The sequence below is a fragment of the Desmodus rotundus genome, chromosome 2 (genome assembly GCF_022682495.2).
Source record: "Desmodus rotundus isolate HL8 chromosome 2, HLdesRot8A.1, whole genome shotgun sequence".
Lineage (NCBI taxonomy): Eukaryota > Metazoa > Chordata > Mammalia > Chiroptera > Phyllostomidae > Desmodus > Desmodus rotundus.
Genome location: NC_071388.1, coordinates 141,206,239 through 141,224,524, shown reverse-complemented (window position 1 = coordinate 141,224,524; position 18,286 = coordinate 141,206,239). Strand labels below are relative to the sequence as shown.

Sequence of the window (18,286 nt, the reverse complement as noted above, 5' to 3'; positions counted from 1 at the left end):
GGCGGGGCGCGGCGCGGCGCTCGGCCGGCGGAGGCAGGTGAGTGGGCCACGCCGAACCCCCTCTGCCACCCCTGCGCCTAGTAGTCCCGGGCCAGAGGCCCTGATTGTGGAGGGAGGCGGGTGCCGTGGCGCCGCGAACAGCGTGCGCGACGAGCAACGGACCGAGGGCGCCCTGGCGGTGGCTCCGCGGCCCCCCGCATCCCGGCATCCCCTCACCCCCGCTTCCCCGCTGCCCTGAGCTGCCCGCTTCCCGGGTAGCTGCGGCGACGTGTCCCCGAGGGGACGCGCCTGCCTCGGGCCCACTTTCCCTTCTCTTTGCCTCCCTGCTCTCTGACCCCGTCTGCTTAGTTTGGTTTGCTTCTTTCCGGAAATGGAAACTTAAAATGGTTTGAGTTTCCCCACTGTTCCTGCGGTGTTTCTCCAGAGCGTTCTTAGAAAAACTGATTCCTTAATGAGGTTTACTCTGGCGGGCGCAGAGTTTGGCAGGCGTGCCTCACTTTTCAGAATATGCAGGGGTGTACTTGAAAGAGATATCCGAGGGAGAATATGATGTTTCCCTGTCTGCAAAAACAGGAGTTTTTAAAATTGTATTTTATTTTCATTAGCATTTGTTTTCCTGATACCCTTTTCCACCACACACAAGTTTTTAAAAAGCGATTTGTGTGCTACCACCACTTTCTTCCTTTCCAGCCCTTGTTCTTTCTGTTTGCTACCTACCGGGCATGCTTATGGGAAGATTTGATTCTCTCAGGCCGGCGCTCCAATGATAAAGAGTATATTAAGGGAATAGGGAGTGGGTGGGTGGAGGCGATTTGTGTTGCTTTTTCATTTGCCTGCATAATAAATCACCACGGACTTAATAGCTTAAAAACCACACATTTATGATCTTAGGTTAGAAGCCCAACATGGCCTCACTGGGCTAAAAATCAGTGTGTCTGCAGGGCTGCCTTTTTTTCTGTAAGCTACTGGGATAAGTCTGTTCTTTTGCCTTTATCTGCTTCTTTAGGCTCCCCACCTTCCCAAGCTCAGTGGTGCCCTTTTTCCATCCTCAGAGCCAACGTTACCTCTCTCTGACCGTTATGCTGTTGTCACATCTCACCCTGACCCTGCTCTTCTGCCTTCCTCTTTCACTTTAAAGAACCGTGGCGATTACATGGGGTCCCACTGGTAATTCAGGATGATACCCATGTTTTAAAGACAACTGATTAGCCACCTTACTTCAGTCTACAGCCTTGATTCTCCTTAGCAATAACCTAACATATTCACAGATTCTGGGGATGAGGATGAGGACATCTTTAAGGGGGCCATCCCTCTGACTGCATCAAAAGGAAGGCTGTGCTATGCATCCACTCATGCAAAGAGGGAGCGTATCCAGATATCAAATATGTCATGAGAAGTTCTGGGGATAAAATGTAGTGGACCATTTATATGAGTTAAATGTATTGAGGTCCTTTATTACAAGTTGTTAAGACTATTGACGTTAAAAAGCATTTAAATAATGTTACAGTTTCTGCTTTCTGGAAGTGTAATAAGAGGATTTCAAGAACAAATACTTGAATCAAGAACCTGCATAATTCTATAAATTGTGAGTGTTTTCAGTGGGTAAACTTGCATTTTGCCCTGGGTGTGTGCAAGGAAGAGTGGACATGGTCCCTGGCCTCAAGGTCGTGACCATCTATCTGGTCATGGAAAATGACACAGGTACACAAACAAAGCTCCCCAAAAGAGGTGAAAGAGGGAGACATACCATCCTTTGGGAGAATCAGAAAGGGCCTCAAGAACTTGTGGGGAAATTTGGGATAGACCTTGAAGAACAATTTGAACCCATCTCAAACTTACAGACAAGTGGCAAGTACAATTTTTTTTCTGAATTATTTGAGAATTTTTCAACTTCATTACTCATTACCATGGAATTCTTGAATATGTATTTCCTATTAAAAAAAAAAGGTATTCTCTACATAACCACAATACAGTGATCACAGTCAGGGAATTAATGTTGAACATTACTGCCATCTAATTCTTGGATCCAGTTCACCCATGGCCAGTTGTCCCGTTAATATCCTGTATAACGAAGAGTGCCCTGCATAACAGCGCAGAATAATATGTTGCATTTAATTGTGATGTCTCTTTAGTTTCCTTCTGTCTGGCACAATTTCTTAGTCTTTTCCTTGGCTTTTATGAACTTGAAACTTTTGAACTTTATGTAATGATTCTTCATGCGTAGATTCAGGTCATGTATCCTTGGCAGCAATATCATAGAAGTCCTGCTGTGTTCTCCGTGCACCCTGTCAGATGGCGCAGGATTTGATTTATCTCATTATTGACTTTGATTATTTCATTATGGTGGCGTCTGCCCGGCTTCTCCACCGTAAAGTCTTTTCCTCTTTGAAATTAATAAGTATTTTGTGGGAAAGTATTTTGAAACTCACGAAATGATCCCCCCCCAAATTTTAATTTATTTACTTACATGAGTATGGACTCATGGTTGGTTGTTTTTATTTGTTTGTTTTTTTTACTGTACTCTGGATTTAATCATTACTGTCATTTTTTACTTTTATGCTTAACTTACTCACACATCAGGCCAGTGAGAACTTCCTCCGCAGGATCCTTGGTCCTCATCATTCGCTGAGCACTTCCCTGCTTTCGGACACCGTGCGTCACTCTCTTGTACTTGTCCTGTCTCCATCCTAGAAATGGCTAGAAGAACGAAAGAGTAGTCTTTTAAAATGGAACTTGATATTATGATTGAGCTGTTAACTGCAGAGGAAGGTTAATGCCTATCATTTTCTATTACTGTGTTGAAAAGCAAAGGATTTTTTGAACCCTTTTATATATTTATAGGTGTAAAGTTACTGAAATACAGACTTTGCTCTGATATAAGCCATGTAATAATAAAGACTTAGATGATAGGAGAAAAGGGATAGCAAAGAACAGATGTGTCTTCTGTAAAAGTGTCAAAGTTGTTATTTCTTATTGCGTTTGTGTGTGTATACTGTTTATAAAATATTAAAAATTTCTTATATTAGGGAATCATGGCAGCTGACGAAAACAATGAAAAACAAGTTCTTAAGGAGGATTGGCCAGATGAAGAATTTATGAAAGATAAACAAACTAAGGTAAACAGGAAAAATGACTGGGTATTCTTAAAAATTAATTTATATACATGAGTTTTGCAGTGAAGCATGTTTCATATGTCTTTATCCAACATTACCTTGACTTTGGAAGTGTATTAGGGTTTTCAGAATATTTTCACTTTCATTATTCAAACCTTACAAGAAAAAAAATCATATTTCTATTTTTGTCTTTCACAGAGCTTACAACATTACTGCTTTTACACTCCCTCCCTTATTTCTTTGATTTGCACCTAGAAGTTATGAGCTTAGTTAACAATGGTCTGATCAGACCCAAGAGGGAAGGGAGGGTAGCTTAAACCATTTACCCTAAGCCTTATGCCTGGCATGTGAAGGCAGCAAAAAAATAACAGCAAATTAAAAAAATTGCTCTAGAGTAACATGTGCAATTTAAAAATCATATCTTTGTCACGGATATCAAGGAAAGGAGTTGATAGAGCAGTAGACTTAGACTCAGAAGACCGGGTCTCAATCCCTACTCTTCTGTGAAGATTTCTGAGTGAACGTTTCTGTGTGAAAGGCAGTTTCCTTGTTTGTAAAATGGAGATAATCATATTTGGGAGTGGTAGGACATGATGTAAAACTTTCAACAAATTTATGATTCAAGTTATTGTATTTTTTTTTTTTTTGAACTAATTTCTTTGCCTTGTTCGGGGTGAGAGAAGTTTAGCTCCTTTAATTTCTTTAGAAAAATGAGGTCAGGGGCTGTTTAAATTTTTCATGCTATTTGATATATATATATATATTTTTAGGAATTACTTGATGACATGTTAAGTGAAAATATCGACTTAAAGTTGGAGATCCAAAAGCTTAGAGAGGAGTTACAGGAGACCGCCGGGAACTCTCAGGTACTCTTTCCTTATTTTATGTATCACATTTTTAATGACATCACTTTTCAGAAGAAGTGATTTTATTACATAAAATTAACTTGTACAACATTATGGCCATCCACAGCACCACTGTTTGTAATAGTCCCAACGTGAAAACACCCAGCGTCGCTCTGTAGTTGAGTGAACTAGTAATTTGGGATGCACTCACACAATGAAATCCTACACAGTAGTGAGAATGAACAGGTTACAACTGCATGTAACAGCATGGGTGAATTTCATGAACACAAAAAAGATAAAAGAGGGCATACCGTATGCTTCCATTTAAATATAGCGCAAACACAGGGTATTGGAAGTTAGCATGGCAGGAGCTAGAAGGGAACCCAAGAGGCCTGTGGGGTGCTGGTTGTGTTTTGTTTTTGGTCTGAGTGCTGCTCACACGTGTGTGAGCACTTTGTAAAATTTCATCGTGCTGTACACTTATGATAATGCACTTTTTGTATTTATATATACATTAATAAAATTTTCAAAAACAAAAAAACTGATTATTATCAATCACTTTTGGACAAAATTCTTGGTTTTGGTTTCTTTTTTGTTCTCCTCATTCAAAGTGCTACAGTAATTTAAATGAGTTGCACAGTTTAAAAAAATGGATGTCTATCTTCACCTAATTTAGTCTCTCCTAAATTTTCCTGTATTTGAATTAGACATAAATTTCACCCTTTTCCCCTCGTAACAGCTCATAATTATTTCTTTACATGGTTTAAATTGTTAAAGCATTGCCACTCTCTGTTTCTGAAATGGGGGATAGGATACTGAGTATCAGGAAGTGAGATTTCCCGTGTCTGTGGGACTTAGAGAAGACTCTTAAGTCGGAATCATTATGGGACTGGAGCCAGAACCATTTACTCTAATGTCCAAAAACCAATCTAATACCTTAATTAAAAATACTTTATTGCTGAAAAATGCTAACCATCATCTGAATCATCAGCAGATCATAGTCTTGTTGCTGGTGGAGAGTGTTACCTTCAGCTTGTAAAATATGCAGTATCTGCAAAGTGCAATAAAGTGAAGCACAATAAAACGAGGTCCGTCTGTATACTGGATATCTCCATATCATTAGAAACACTGCCTGTTCTCAGACATTACAGATTGTTTTGAAATTGGAATTATGGTAATCAGAAATTCTACTGAAGTCACATGGAGACATACAATGAATATGAGTTCAGATCAAATGAGTCAGTGAATATTACTGATTTCTTCGTGCTAACACCTTTTATTTCAGCATGTAAATAACCTTTGGAAATAGACACCAGACTCCCTTGTGCATTTTTGTGTAGTTGCATAGGTCTTTTGATTCCAATGATTTTAAGCAGCTAAGTATAACCACTTAACTTTATCCTCCAGATTATAAATCTTGGTGATAGTGTCCCTTCACATTTTTATAAACCAAGTTGTGGTAATGGTTGAAAAGTTGATGGGCACGTGTTAGGGAAGGGAGGAATTCCATTTGAGAAACTTTAAATTCTACAATTCAGGAGTCTTTCTTTCTGGATGAAATTTCGGGGTTTGCTGTCAGATTAACTGTAGTGTACTCCCCACTCCATCTCACATCTCTGTGCAGTAAGAGTAAACGCTCTGTCTAATGACTCCCGTGTGAGCAAGCCTGTTATTGGCACAGTTGTTTAAGAGATACTTAACTATAGGAACCATGTTGTCTTTAGAATCAGACACCATACTATATTGATCAGTTTAAATATTGATGAGAAAAAGTGAGAGATTATATACTTACAGTTTCATCTGTGCAATAAGATTAAAGGATCAGTACCTGATTACACTACTGAGTACTTACCTGGGCAGGAGCAATTACTAAAGTTATTAAATAAGACCACACTCTGTGTTCTGTGGGGTTCTGCAATCAGTGGAGAATGAATTATGGGATGATCAGATCACATTATCACTGGAAGGACTTCAGTTTTTTGATTTTAATCAAACATTTCTGTTTGAGTTAGATTAAAGAGGACATTCCGGAAACAAAGATGAAATTCACATCTTTAGAGAATCCTGAGAATGAGAGCCAGTTTTTAAATATCTCCTGTTCATTTCAAGTGAGCTCACCAGTTCCTTACGAGCTACAAAAGGGAGAAGCGCTTATCACCTTTGAAGAAGAAGAAGGTATGACACGTTCAACAATATGACCAAGTTACCTTTGAGAAGCACCTGCGCTTACAAAGAGCTTCCATAGATCTTTGTCTGTTGCTTTACAATTTTACACATACTATTTCATCTCATCCTCGTAGTGGAACTCTGAGGCAGGTGTGATTATCACCATTTCAGAGGTGAGAAAGCTGGCTGTGAGACGTTAAGTGACTTGAATATGGTCACGCATTCAGAATGCAGTGACTCTGAGACCCAAGCCCAAGGGCTGTGATGTGCAATCTCAGCATCTTTCTATTCTGCCTGCTGCCTCCAAATGATCATGCTAGAAATAATGTTTTAAGGACGCAGAGCTCTGCACATTTCTCATTTTATGTTCTCATGAGTCTATGAAAGCGATAATATAGGAGAGTTGCTATTTACATTTCCTACCCAAGGAAACAGATTCTCAGGTGTTTCAGTGAGCTACCAAAGGGCACATGGCCAATGAGTGGACAGGGCCCAGGAGTCAGAGATGTGGGATGGGACCCGACGTTGGCTACGTCTGCCATGCTGGGGGCACCTTAATGAGGAGAATCTGGCTTCGAGCGCTATCTTTGCCCCTTTCTAGAAGTGTGATTTGGGTTGGGTTCTTTATAAATCTCAAATTTTTATGACAGGCTTTGTGGTCGTACCTACCTCATGGGGTTGCTTTGAGTATTACATGAGAAATGCTGATAACATGCTTAGCACAGTGGCTGACATACAGTAAACAGTAAATGTTAGCTGTCATTATTGCCATGTTAGGACTTTTCCAAGTAAGGCCACTGAAGATTAAAGAAGACAAGGAACTTGCTCAGGGTCCACACAGCTAACAAACTGCAGAGCTGAGATCCAGACCCCGACTCACTTCCTCCCGAACCGACCTTCCTCTGAGCAGGCCGCCGCCTGTCAAGTCGTGGGTCTCCACAAGCCCTTCAGGTGCTCAGATGCTGAGATCTGTTATTGTAACTCGTGTCTTCTGGCTTCTGGCCCGCCACAATAGCCTGAAAATAAGTGTTAGAAAGAAAGGGATTCTTTCTTTCTCAAGAAGTACAACCCTATATAAAATAAACAAGTCATGAAGGTGTAAAATACAACATGGCAACTATGGTCAGTAACATTTTATTGCATATTTGAAAGTTGTCAAGAGAGTCAATATTAAAAGTTCTCATCAGAAAAACAAATTGTTTTGTAACTTTTTATGGTGGCGATGGTAACGATTTAGGGTGATTAATTCGCAGTATGTACAAATAGCGAATTATGATATTGTACACCTGAAACTAATATTATGTTGTATGTCAGTTTTACCTGAATTAAAAAAAAAAAATGGCCTTAGGCATGTGTGTATATACCCGGACTGTTTGTTCACCCTGGGCCCCTCCCTACAGCTGAGGGCGGAGGGGGAGACCCAGAACCGTACTGGCAGTTGGCCGTGGTTTTGGGGATTAACCAGAAAGACCGAAGTGAGGATCTGGGAAGCAGGGATTCTACACAGGAATTTCCTGGGAATGCTGAGAATGGGACCCTCTTCAGAAACATTGCTTCCACTGTGGGCATGACTCTGAGGTCCTGTTCTCCTGGGACAGCTTTGGGTTTATGCAGTTAATAGGATTTGGCTTTTGACGGTCAGTGTAACAGATGCCGAAACAGTTCTTCCGACTCCTGAGAGTGGCTGTTCTCAGCTGAGTCAGATCACCAGATGTTGGAGGTTTGGGTGTGGGGAGTGGAAGGGAAAGAGTATCATCTAAGTATTACTTCACTGATATTTTCTGTTATTGTTGCCTGTTGTCATTAACAAAAAAAGTCGTAATTCAAGTTATAAAGTCATATGGTATAATCATTGTGAATTCCCACATAACAACGCCCTGTCTTCTAACCCAGTTTCTCTCTTCCCGCAACTGTGGTCTGCTGGCTGATTGTCATAAACACATGTGAGATTTCTAAGACCAAGAGTGGGCATTTATCTTCCTGACAGATGAGAGCAAGCAGCTCCAAGTACTGACAACTGAAGTGTTATAACCTCTCATGTCACACAATTAAAAGTAAACACCCACATGCCCCTTTACACAGACATACAGTTTCTGTGTACAGATCTCATGATTTTTGGCATAATTACTAAGCCTGTCCTATTTGTATGGATAAATTTAATGTGATAGTTTTGTGATTGGCACAGCAAGGCTATCCACTTTTTAATGAATGATTTCAAAAACATCTTAGTGAAAGTAGAATTCCTACTTAAATATGGCAAAAAACAGAGATTTGCTCTTTGATATTGAAGCCTGTGTGGTCCTTAGTATGTAATCTTGGGAAAGACAGAGACAAAAGAAACGTTTCTTACTGTGGTGCTTGTAACATACTAAAAAGGAGTGGCCAATGATAAATACGGTTAATCGTCAGAATGACACCGATCCACAAAGGTTTTCCCGGCTGACTCAACGTGGAAGAAGTTTCTGGCTGTGCTTTCCTGTCCTAAGGGACATTAAATGTCAACAGTGGAAAGGGAGGGTGTGCGACTGTACTGAAATTATAGGGGAGTTTCTGAATGATTTATCAGGCTTATCTCTTAAGAGATGAATCTAGAACTTAATGAGAATTTCTACATTGTAATCTTTGCTGACGTATTTTGACATTATTATATCTTGCTTGTGTGGCAAGACCACTATCACTTGGAAATGCTAAGAAAAGTTTAAAAGTTAGGTCCTTTAAAATTAAAGAAAATTGAAAATATTTAGGATAATTTGTTCTTAAGCTGGAAGGGTAAAAATATATTGAAATATTGGAAATGAGTACTTTCCAAATTATTTTTCAGTTGCTCAAAATGTGATCAGAATGGGGAAGCACTGTGTGCACATAAAGGACATAGCTGTGGAGGTCATGGCCAAGGCAGTTCCCTTAAAGTCAGGAGTCAGATTCCAGGTAACATGGTGGTTAAAGCGGTTCTGAATTCTGTTATACATGGATGCTGTTCTCAGCCACATCTCTGAATATGCAATGATTTCCCAGGTTCATGTAGAAGTGTCTAAAGTGAAGATCAATGTTGCTGAAATTCCTGATGAATTGCCTGAAAATCAGATGAGAGACAAGCTAGAACTGAGCTTTTATAAGTCCCGGAACGGAGGCGGAGAAGTGGAATGCGTGGAGTACGATAAGCAGGCCAGAAGTGCTGTCGTCACATTTGTGGAAAGTGGAGGTATTCCCAATTTTAGAAATTTAACAAAAATACTCTACCATTTAAATTATGTTCTGCCATTTCTAAAAATATTCCTTTTCTACAGAATTTATTAGATTGCATAATAGGGGATTTTTTAAAGTATTATAAAACAGTCTTGAGTGCCGGAAATGATTTTCATGAACGCCGAGAGTGGTAGTATTACAGATAGCGAGTGCATACATACACTTTAGTGCGTCCTCCTCGTGTGCTAGGCGTGGAGCCAGGGGTTCTATACATTTGTCTCCTCGGGTCTGCAGCGCGGCTCTGGAGGTAGGTGTCATACTCATTTTATTGATGAGGAGGCAGGCCTCGGGAGGTGAGTAACTAACCCTAGATCACACGTCGGTGGTGGCAGAAAAATTTACATTTATGTATTTATATTCATTAAATAAACAGACATATTAAACTGTCTGCTTTATCCCACCTGTTGGGACTGACAGGGGTCTCTTAGGCAGAGAAAATTGGTAACAGGGAAGACAAGGGTTTTCCTGGGAAAGAATAGCTAGACATCTGTCCCTTTTTTAGGTAGAAATAGACTTTTACCAAAGCATCCTAGGGAGACTTACATTCTTACGATAAAAAGTGGAAGATTCTATAACTGCTTCTGTTAATTTGTTCAAGTGATTGTCAAAGTAAAAATCTCTTGCTGTAGTTCTTAGGGCTTCTCTGGGGTTTGCAACTGGCCGGTTAGAAAACATTGACTGATTATGTATTTTTAATGACAAAATAATCCATGCTTTCTAGGAAAATTGAAATAACAGAGAAGAGCAACTAGTGTAGTAAAAATTGAGACATTTCCTTCCCTTTCTCCTAGTATGTAGTTAATTATGGTTAGGTCTTTCTGGAATTGCTGGATCATAAGGTCATTCTATGTTTAATGTTTTGAGAAACCGCCATACTGTTATCCACTGTGGCTGCACCATTTTGTTTCCCACCAGCAGTGCACCGGGGTTTCACTTTCTCCACATCCTTGCCAGCAAGGGTCTGCACTCTTAACCACTGTACGTACTGCTGATCCAAGGTGGATGGGGAGAGGAGAGAAGAACAAACCGACTGGATATTCTTCAGAACTGTTTCTGTTAAATTTTATGCTATCTTGATATATAACCCTTTTCCCCTGTGGGAGGAAAATGCTGCTAAACATAAATCTGATTATTCTTTGTTTTGGAGAAGACTGATGAATTTTTATTATTTGCCTTCACTTTTTCTGGACAACATTCAACACTTCCCCCATCCCTTTGGTTAACATCATTATATCAGTTTACTGAGTATCTTGTATTAGTTATAGGATAACTAACACATGCATAAACACATATGCTACAGTAATATGGTAATTTATTATATATGAGTATATACATATATAGCAAAAAATAAAATATATATATAGTATTATAATCATAGTTTTTCTTCACACTTCTTTAGAAACTGGGAAACAGCCTTCTTAGGATGGGAGGGTTTCTTTTTGCAGCTGGTAATAGCATTTTATGTAGCTGGCTCAGGGGTCTGTCAGAATATTGAAACCCTCTGTGCTTTGACTGACCGCAGAGGATAGTTCAAGAGAGAAGGATCTATTTAAACATCGTTATTGTACTGTGAAGTCTTTAAAGTGAATGACAGTTTCTAAAAAATTAATCACTCAACTTACTGTTTGTTGTGATAGTTTCCTGTTTGAAAAAAGTTTTAACTTAGTTTAAAATGTTTAGGATATAAATGAAATAATTTTAAAAAATTTTACTCCCAGTTGCTGAAAGGATTTTGAAAAACAAAGACTATCCTCTTTATATAAATCAAGACTGCCGTAGAGTTGCTGTTTCTCCATACGTGGAAACACACCTGAAAAAGTTCCAGGTAAAGTCACCTGTTTCATTTTGGGAACTTACTGCTTGACACCACGCCACAAAAAAATAAAGAAAAAGTTGTGAGCTTGTTACTGTTTGAATCTTATTAGTGAGGAATATCAAAATTGTTTCTTCACATCTGCTTGGCATAGAATTGAGTTTGTCTTTTAAAAGAATATTTTAGTGCAAAACTGTACCTTATTTAATTTATTATACACTTTTAAAACTAAAATTACAATCTTTGTTTTTGTATGTGGATACATAGCTACATTTCTCTCATGTGCTACTACCATTGAACATTAAAAATAATTTTACCTGCCCATTTACTCTGAACTCATTATATCTACCCCAAACAGGCTCCCTTGTTCTGTTCCTACTCAGGTCTTAAATGGCATCACCATCTACCTAGCCCCCCAGCCTGAAAGCTAGAACTCATGCTTAACTCCTTGTTACTTCAGCTCAGACATTCATTTGGTCACTCAATCTTGTCACCCCTACCCGACTACCTCTGTAACTGGTCTTGCTGTCAGTACAGTTGCCCTCCTTTCCTCTGTTTGTCTATTGTCACCAGAGTTGTCTTTCTGAAACTCAGATCTGACTCTGATGCGATTTCTTGAAAAATTTTCCCGAGGCTCCTCGTCTTTCCTAAGATAACTCCAAAATATTAAGCAGAGCTTATTAATGTAAAGTTTTGCACTTCAAAGCTCTTAGAAAATATTCTATTTATCTTTTTACTTTCCTTTTCAGGTATTTTCAGGAATATCTAAGAGGACAGTGCTTCTGACTGGCATGGGAGACCTTGACATGATGGATGAGGAAACTGTGGAGGATTTAATTGGCATTCACTTTCAGCGGGAGAAGAATGGAGGTGGAGAAGTAGACACGATCAAATGTTCTCTCCATCAACCTTACGTAGCATACTTTCAAGAATAGGCTTATGGAGTCATACAACAACTAGAGCTTCTGAGCCCAAATTACCATCAGCCTTAGGGAAAAATGAGTATCTTTCTCCTTAAAAAAATGAAAACTTTAATTCTTAATGTCCAAGTGTTCTTAGAGACAAATATATTTTTATGCTTCTGAATGTTTGTTTCCAGCTGTGCTGCATATTTAGAAATGCAATAAGCTAACTATATTAAAAACAGTCTTGTTCATAAGTTACATGGATTGGTGCCATGTCCTTTGAAATCAACCGTAAGTGATACAGTGGTCTTCCTGCCAGGGTGGCTCCTTCTGCCAAAGTCACGTGGGCCAGTTCGGTTTTGGCCCTGGGTCCCCCAGTATGCAGATTTGACTCTTAACATTCCCCCACAGAATTGTTACATTCCGCAGTTTGTGATTTCTGTAGACTGTACTGAATTTTCATGGGACTTCGAGTTTTCAGTTCCCATTTTCCAAAGTATTTTCACGGCTCCAAAGGTATTTCTCAGAGCCAAGTGTAGTTTTTTTCTCGAACTTTCCTTTACCCAGTGTGTCAAGTCGCTTTTAAGACATCCCCTCTCCAAGCAAAACTTGTAAAGACCAGAATTTTCTTCCTTTTACACTTACAGTGGGAAGAATAGGTGTAAGGGGTTGACAACCTTGGAATAAAGACAGAGGTAAATCAAAGCCCCTGTTTCCTCCCTCTTGCTTGATGCTGGGGAATGTCTGAGGGTAAAAACACAGTACCTGTCCTTTAGGAGCTAAAAACTTAGTCGGAGAGAGACCCGGTGTGTTAGCATCCCAACTGCTTTAAATTGCAGAAACTTTAAATGGTAAAATTCAAGGTTCCTATTCAGAGAAGGTAAAATTCTCTTTGCCAAAGAAATTTTGTACATTTTTTACCTTAATAGGGCATGCTTCATGAAAAGCTAACAGCAGAATTAAATTCATATTAAAATGCTCATAGAAATGAAGTGCTTTTGGAAAAGACCCTAAACCTAAACCTATCCAATACTGCTTGCCATCTAAAATAAACGAAGAAATGCTAGCAAGTGCTTTGTTTTTCTTCTGATATTTTATGATGCGGATCCCGCAGTGTGTTGTGGCTTAGACGAGACAAATTCACACGGACTACCGAGTCCTGTGGAGGAAAAGGGATGGCATGGCCACTCTCTCAAGAGGACAGCGCCCTTACCCTTGCCTTGACAGGCTTTTATTGCTTTTCTGGGCACATTACTTTGAGGATGATCCTCACTTACTATGCACAGGTTCGCTTTAGGCGGTTCCAGAAAACAGGAGTGGATGTTGCTAATTACATGAAAAAGGAAGGATATTTGCAAATGGGAAAAGTGGTTGAACTGGTTACATTACTCCTTGGAAGGTTTAGCATAGATTTTAGGAAGTTCATTTAAAGATATGCAGTAAACATTTGCTGCCTCAATTCAGGGTGGGGGAGTTTTAGCAAAAGCAAGTCTCAGCAGCCTAGGTACAAGGCCTGACTCCCCACCGGAGAGCCTATCTGTGGGCGTGGATCCTCTGTGCTGGACCTCGCTCCCCACTGGCCTTTCTGAGTGGGAGCTGGGCCCACGTCACGTAGAATGGTCTCCTATAATTTTAGTTTTAGGTTTTAAAGTTGTACTGTTACCAGAAGTAGTCATTATTCTCACATTTCCTTTTGGAATGAGAGATGGAGCCTAAAAACTGAGCATTTATCTGTCTTCATAATTCATTGTTTTAGGGAAAAAAATCTCCCATTGTGTCAGTTCTTTGGAAATAGTAATATCATTTCAGTTTCCTCAGATGTAAGAAAAAAAATTTTAAGGAGCTTATTTAATTTCGATTGGTTCAGTCCCGCTAGCCCAGAGGGTGTCCTTTTCAGTGTGGGCAGACTGCCAGTCAGAATTTTTTCCTAAGATTTAGGACAAGGTTTGAAACAGTCACTTTTGTTTCTTTTGGGGGCCTTCTCCTCCCATTCAGAATATCAATTTATGTATCAATCAGGATAGACCATGTGATGCTAATGTGACAAATTACCTGTAAATTTCAGAGATTCCCAAACAACCAAAGTTCACTCCTTGCTCAGGCTGCACGTCCTTGGTAGGCAACAAAAACGCTCACGGTAGACACTCAGGGGCCAGGCTAACCGCAGCACCATCTTTGTTGTGACGCCAGGGTGCAGGGAACGCACTTTGAAGGGTTTTGAACTGGCAATGAAATCCTGGCCCAGAAATGTCCTTTCCATTTGCAACTCAACCAGAACTAAGTATATGACTGGCCAACAGTAGAGGAACTCGGATGTTCAATCCTACAATATGCTTGGAAGGCAGAAAGCCAAAACTCCATAGTGATTAACATCATGATATCCAGTTGGTATTCAAAAAGAAAAGATACTCATTCTTGAAAAATATACAAAGTACAATGAAGATAATAAAAATCACCAAAAATCTCCCCTCGGAGATAACGGTAAAGTATTTTTATGTCCTTTCTTCCAATCTCCCCCCCCCCCCAATCATATCACATTTCATCTTGTGATTATACCCTATGTTATTATTTCCCTATTGTTGGCCATTAAGGTCATTTCCAATTTTTTCACATTATAAGTGCTATGATGTCCACAAACCCTTATGTTATCTTAGTGTACACATCTTTACCTGCAGTTCTGACCTTATTTCAGCCAAGCTGACAGGTTAAAGGATATCAGTTCTTTTAAGGATCTTAATACCTGTGGCTGCACTTGCTTTCTAGAAAGGTAGAAATTGGTCTGTACTTTTATTAAGAGTCCAATAAAGGGCTATGTCATTTCTCCCTTTCAGCATTGGGTACTACTCCTTTAAATTTTTTTTCTTTTTATCCTAGTTTTAGAAATCTTCACAATGTATGCCACATCTTATGAAAATAAACACTGTATTTTTTGGAGTATAAGACACACCTAGGTTTTAGAGGAGGAAAATAGGAAAAAAATTTTTGAAGCCAAAAATGGGATAAAATATTTAATAACATAAATAACATAATATTTCAGCAATGTAAATGTAAGCTACATTTGGATTATAAGATGCACCCCCATTTTCCTCCCAAATTGAGGTGGTAGTGCGTCTTATAGTCCGAAAAATACGGTAATCATCAAGCTACAGGTAATGGGGTTTCGTTTTGTTTTTTGGTATCATAAATTTAAAACATTCAGGAAAATGTTAACCAATCTGATTTTACTTAAGCTGTGAGACAACTACAGTGAGATAGGAGGCTTTATAACTGGGGCTAATAGGGATTAAAAGGGTTTCTTTTTGGCTGCAGTTTCAGTGACAAGCTGCTAGAATTATTTTGGCTACATTTGGTCACGCCGTCTCAAGGATAGTTTGGCACTATAGGGGAGGAAAAAGTTTTCCTCAACCCTTTTAGAATCCGTGGCTGGATCTAGAAATCAAACTGACAAAAGGAGATTAACAAGAGAAAAGCATACAAACTTATTTAAGATAAATTTTATGTGATACCAGAGCCTTCTGAAGGAAATGAAAACCCAAATAACTGGTTAAACCTGAGTGTATTTATGCTAGGGTTGGTGAAGAGTGTAAAGTCATAGAAAGTGAAAAATGATGGGACAGGGTATCAAAGGGTAGTGAACTAGGGGAAACTTAGCAAGGCCTGTTCGTTCAGATTGCGCTCTGTGTGCCTTGGTAATTAGACAGAAAGACTCTCCTTCCCTCTGGGTAAAGGGAGGGCACCTCTCATAGGAGGGTTTTATGACTTGTTTCAGGGAAAGTACAGACAGTCCTTGCACATGCCATTTCTCATATTCTGTTCATTTTAAATATTCAATATGCCAAGCTATCACATTTCGAGGTAGCATGTCCCTGTCAGCACATTCAAGTTGGAAGAGTTGGCACAGGCAAGGTAAAGGGCTGCTCTATATATGGTTCAATGGCACAGATGCGTAGACCTGCATTCCCTACGAATACTAGACCTCTCATCATTCCCTGGAAAGGATCCCACCTGGACTATGGTGCTTGTGTTCACTTAGAGTTAATCTTTGTTCCCACCTGCAGCCCAAGCCACCACTTTTCTACTTTCTTTCTTCATATACTTGACTTTTCTGGTTAAATGGCATTGTACAATATATGGCCTTTGGGTCTGGTTTCTCTCATGTAACGTGATGTTTTGAAATTCATCCTACGTCATAGCATGTATCACTATTTCACTTCTTTTTATTGCTGAATAGTGTCACGTTGTGTATACTATGTACATATACTGCATTGGGTTTATCCTTTAAGCAATCAATGGCCATTTGGGTTATTTCCACTTCTTGACTATTATGTATAATATAATGTTACAAGCATTTGCATGTAAGTCTTTGTTGGGACATGTTTTCATTCCTCTTGGTTAGTTATCTAAGAGTGAATTTCTTGGTCATATAGTCAATTTATCCTTAACCTTTAAGAAACTGCTGAAATGTTTGAAAGGTGACCGTAACATTTTACTTTCCCATCATGTATGACAGTTCTCATTTCCCCATACTCTGACAACTTTTGTTATCTGTCTTTTTTATTACAGCTATTCTAATGTGGAGTGGCTTTAATTTACATTTCTTTAATGACTAATGATATTGAGCATATTGTCATGAGTATGTTATCCATTAATGTACCTTCTTTGATAAAATATCTTGAGTTTTTGTCCATTTAAAAATTGTATTGTCTTATTTTTGAATTGTAAGAGTTATTTGCGCATTCTGGATACAAATACCATATCAGATATGTGATTTGCAAATATTGTAATGGTGTTCTTTCATTGTAGTGTGATGCTGGGCTGACCAAAAGTCCATATGGTTTTTTGTGTAAAATAAAAGACACATATTTCATTTTCTCCAATAACTTTGTTGATTTGGATATTTTGAGTAGGTTGGCCATCTCCTGTGTGCTAAACATTGATTATTCTCAATTAGTGTCTCAATTGATTGCTATCAACTTCAAACGGCCCACCTGACTGTGAGAATCATTCAGTGGGAAATCTCCAGCACAAAACTTCGCAAACCACTTTTGACACATTTGATCAGTCACAGCACCTTCTCCATACACTGCACAAATCTTGTGTGTGTGTGTGTGTGTTTCCGTTGTGCTTTTACCGTTCTTGAAATAACAAAGCATAATATGCCACAAATGTTGCTTATTTTCTTCCATCTTTAATATTAAAATGGCTACAAAAAATTCACCAATTTTGATTTTTTTAAATGCATGCTGACATGAGAGCTGTAACAATACAAAGTTCTTTGAAGTGAAGTTAAAGCTGACTAAGTGCTACTAGAGCCATCTTATAGGAAAAAACCAAACAAATTTTTTAGTCAAGCCAATATATTAGTCAAAGTATGCTAGGTAATACTGTTGAAAAAAAACGGTGGCTTAAAACTTCAGTTTTATTTCTCATTCATGTAAATTTTGTTATGGGTCCAGGTAACTGCCTAGTGCAATTGTATTCTATATGTTGGCTCAGTGATGCACATTCTCTTCAATACCTGAGCACCAAGACAAAGAAGAGAGCCTTTGAGACTCTTGTGCTGGCAATGAAATGCTTCCAGCTAGATATATGACACAGTCAGTTCTCACATTTCATTGGCTACCTAAATCATATGACCATGCCTAACCTCAAACAGTGAATGAGGAAGGGTTTTCCTGCAGTGTGTTTGGATGGAAGACAAGGAATAATGGTGAGCAGTACTAATGGCTATCATGGGGACAGACAAGCATGATCCCAGTTTTTAAAAAAAAAATGTGTGTATTACAAGCAATGCTCAACTAAAGTGTCTGTACAACACCTTATTCCCACTTGTGCATGATAACTTCAGTGCAATTCTGAAAGTGGAATTGCTAATCTAAGAATATGCGCATGTTTACACATTTTTTTTCATTTTACATTTTGAAAGGGGTCGAATCCTAGAAACGTTTGCACCTGTCTAGGCTGGCAGTGCCACTGATACTGCCTCACAGTTTGGCTGACACTGGGTATTAGCACACTTTAATTATTGCCAATCCAATTGTCAAAATAGGGGTCTCATGATTTCAATTTGTATTTCCTTACTTAGGAGTGAAATTGAGCTTCTTCCTATTTGCCAACCATTTACCTTTTTCTTCATGCTTTCTTTGACTTTGAAGCTGTGTGTGCATTCCCTGGGTCTTCCCAGGTGCCAGGCTCAGG

The 18,286-nt window shown here is 39.1% G+C and overlaps 1 protein-coding gene across 2 annotated transcripts; it reads left to right on the top strand.

Annotated features, from left to right (window-relative positions):
* Positions 1–12,352, top strand: NMI (N-myc and STAT interactor). Of its 2 annotated transcripts, none has more exons than XM_053918654.1 (8): positions 1–37; positions 3,027–3,116; positions 3,884–3,979; positions 5,971–6,133; positions 8,946–9,052; positions 9,140–9,326; positions 11,089–11,195; positions 11,933–12,352. In XM_053918654.1, the coding sequence occupies exons 2-8, from the start codon at positions 3,033–3,035 to the stop codon at positions 12,116–12,118; spliced, it is 930 nt and encodes a 309-aa protein (XP_053774629.1). In that variant the 5' UTR covers positions 1–37; positions 3,027–3,032; the 3' UTR covers positions 12,119–12,352. The 2 variants fall into 2 exon arrangements, with proteins under 2 accessions (XP_053774629.1, XP_053774630.1); XM_053918655.1 differs by lacking the exon at positions 1–37 and adding an exon at positions 1,561–1,585.
* Positions 12,353–18,286: the final 5,934 nt, after the last annotated feature.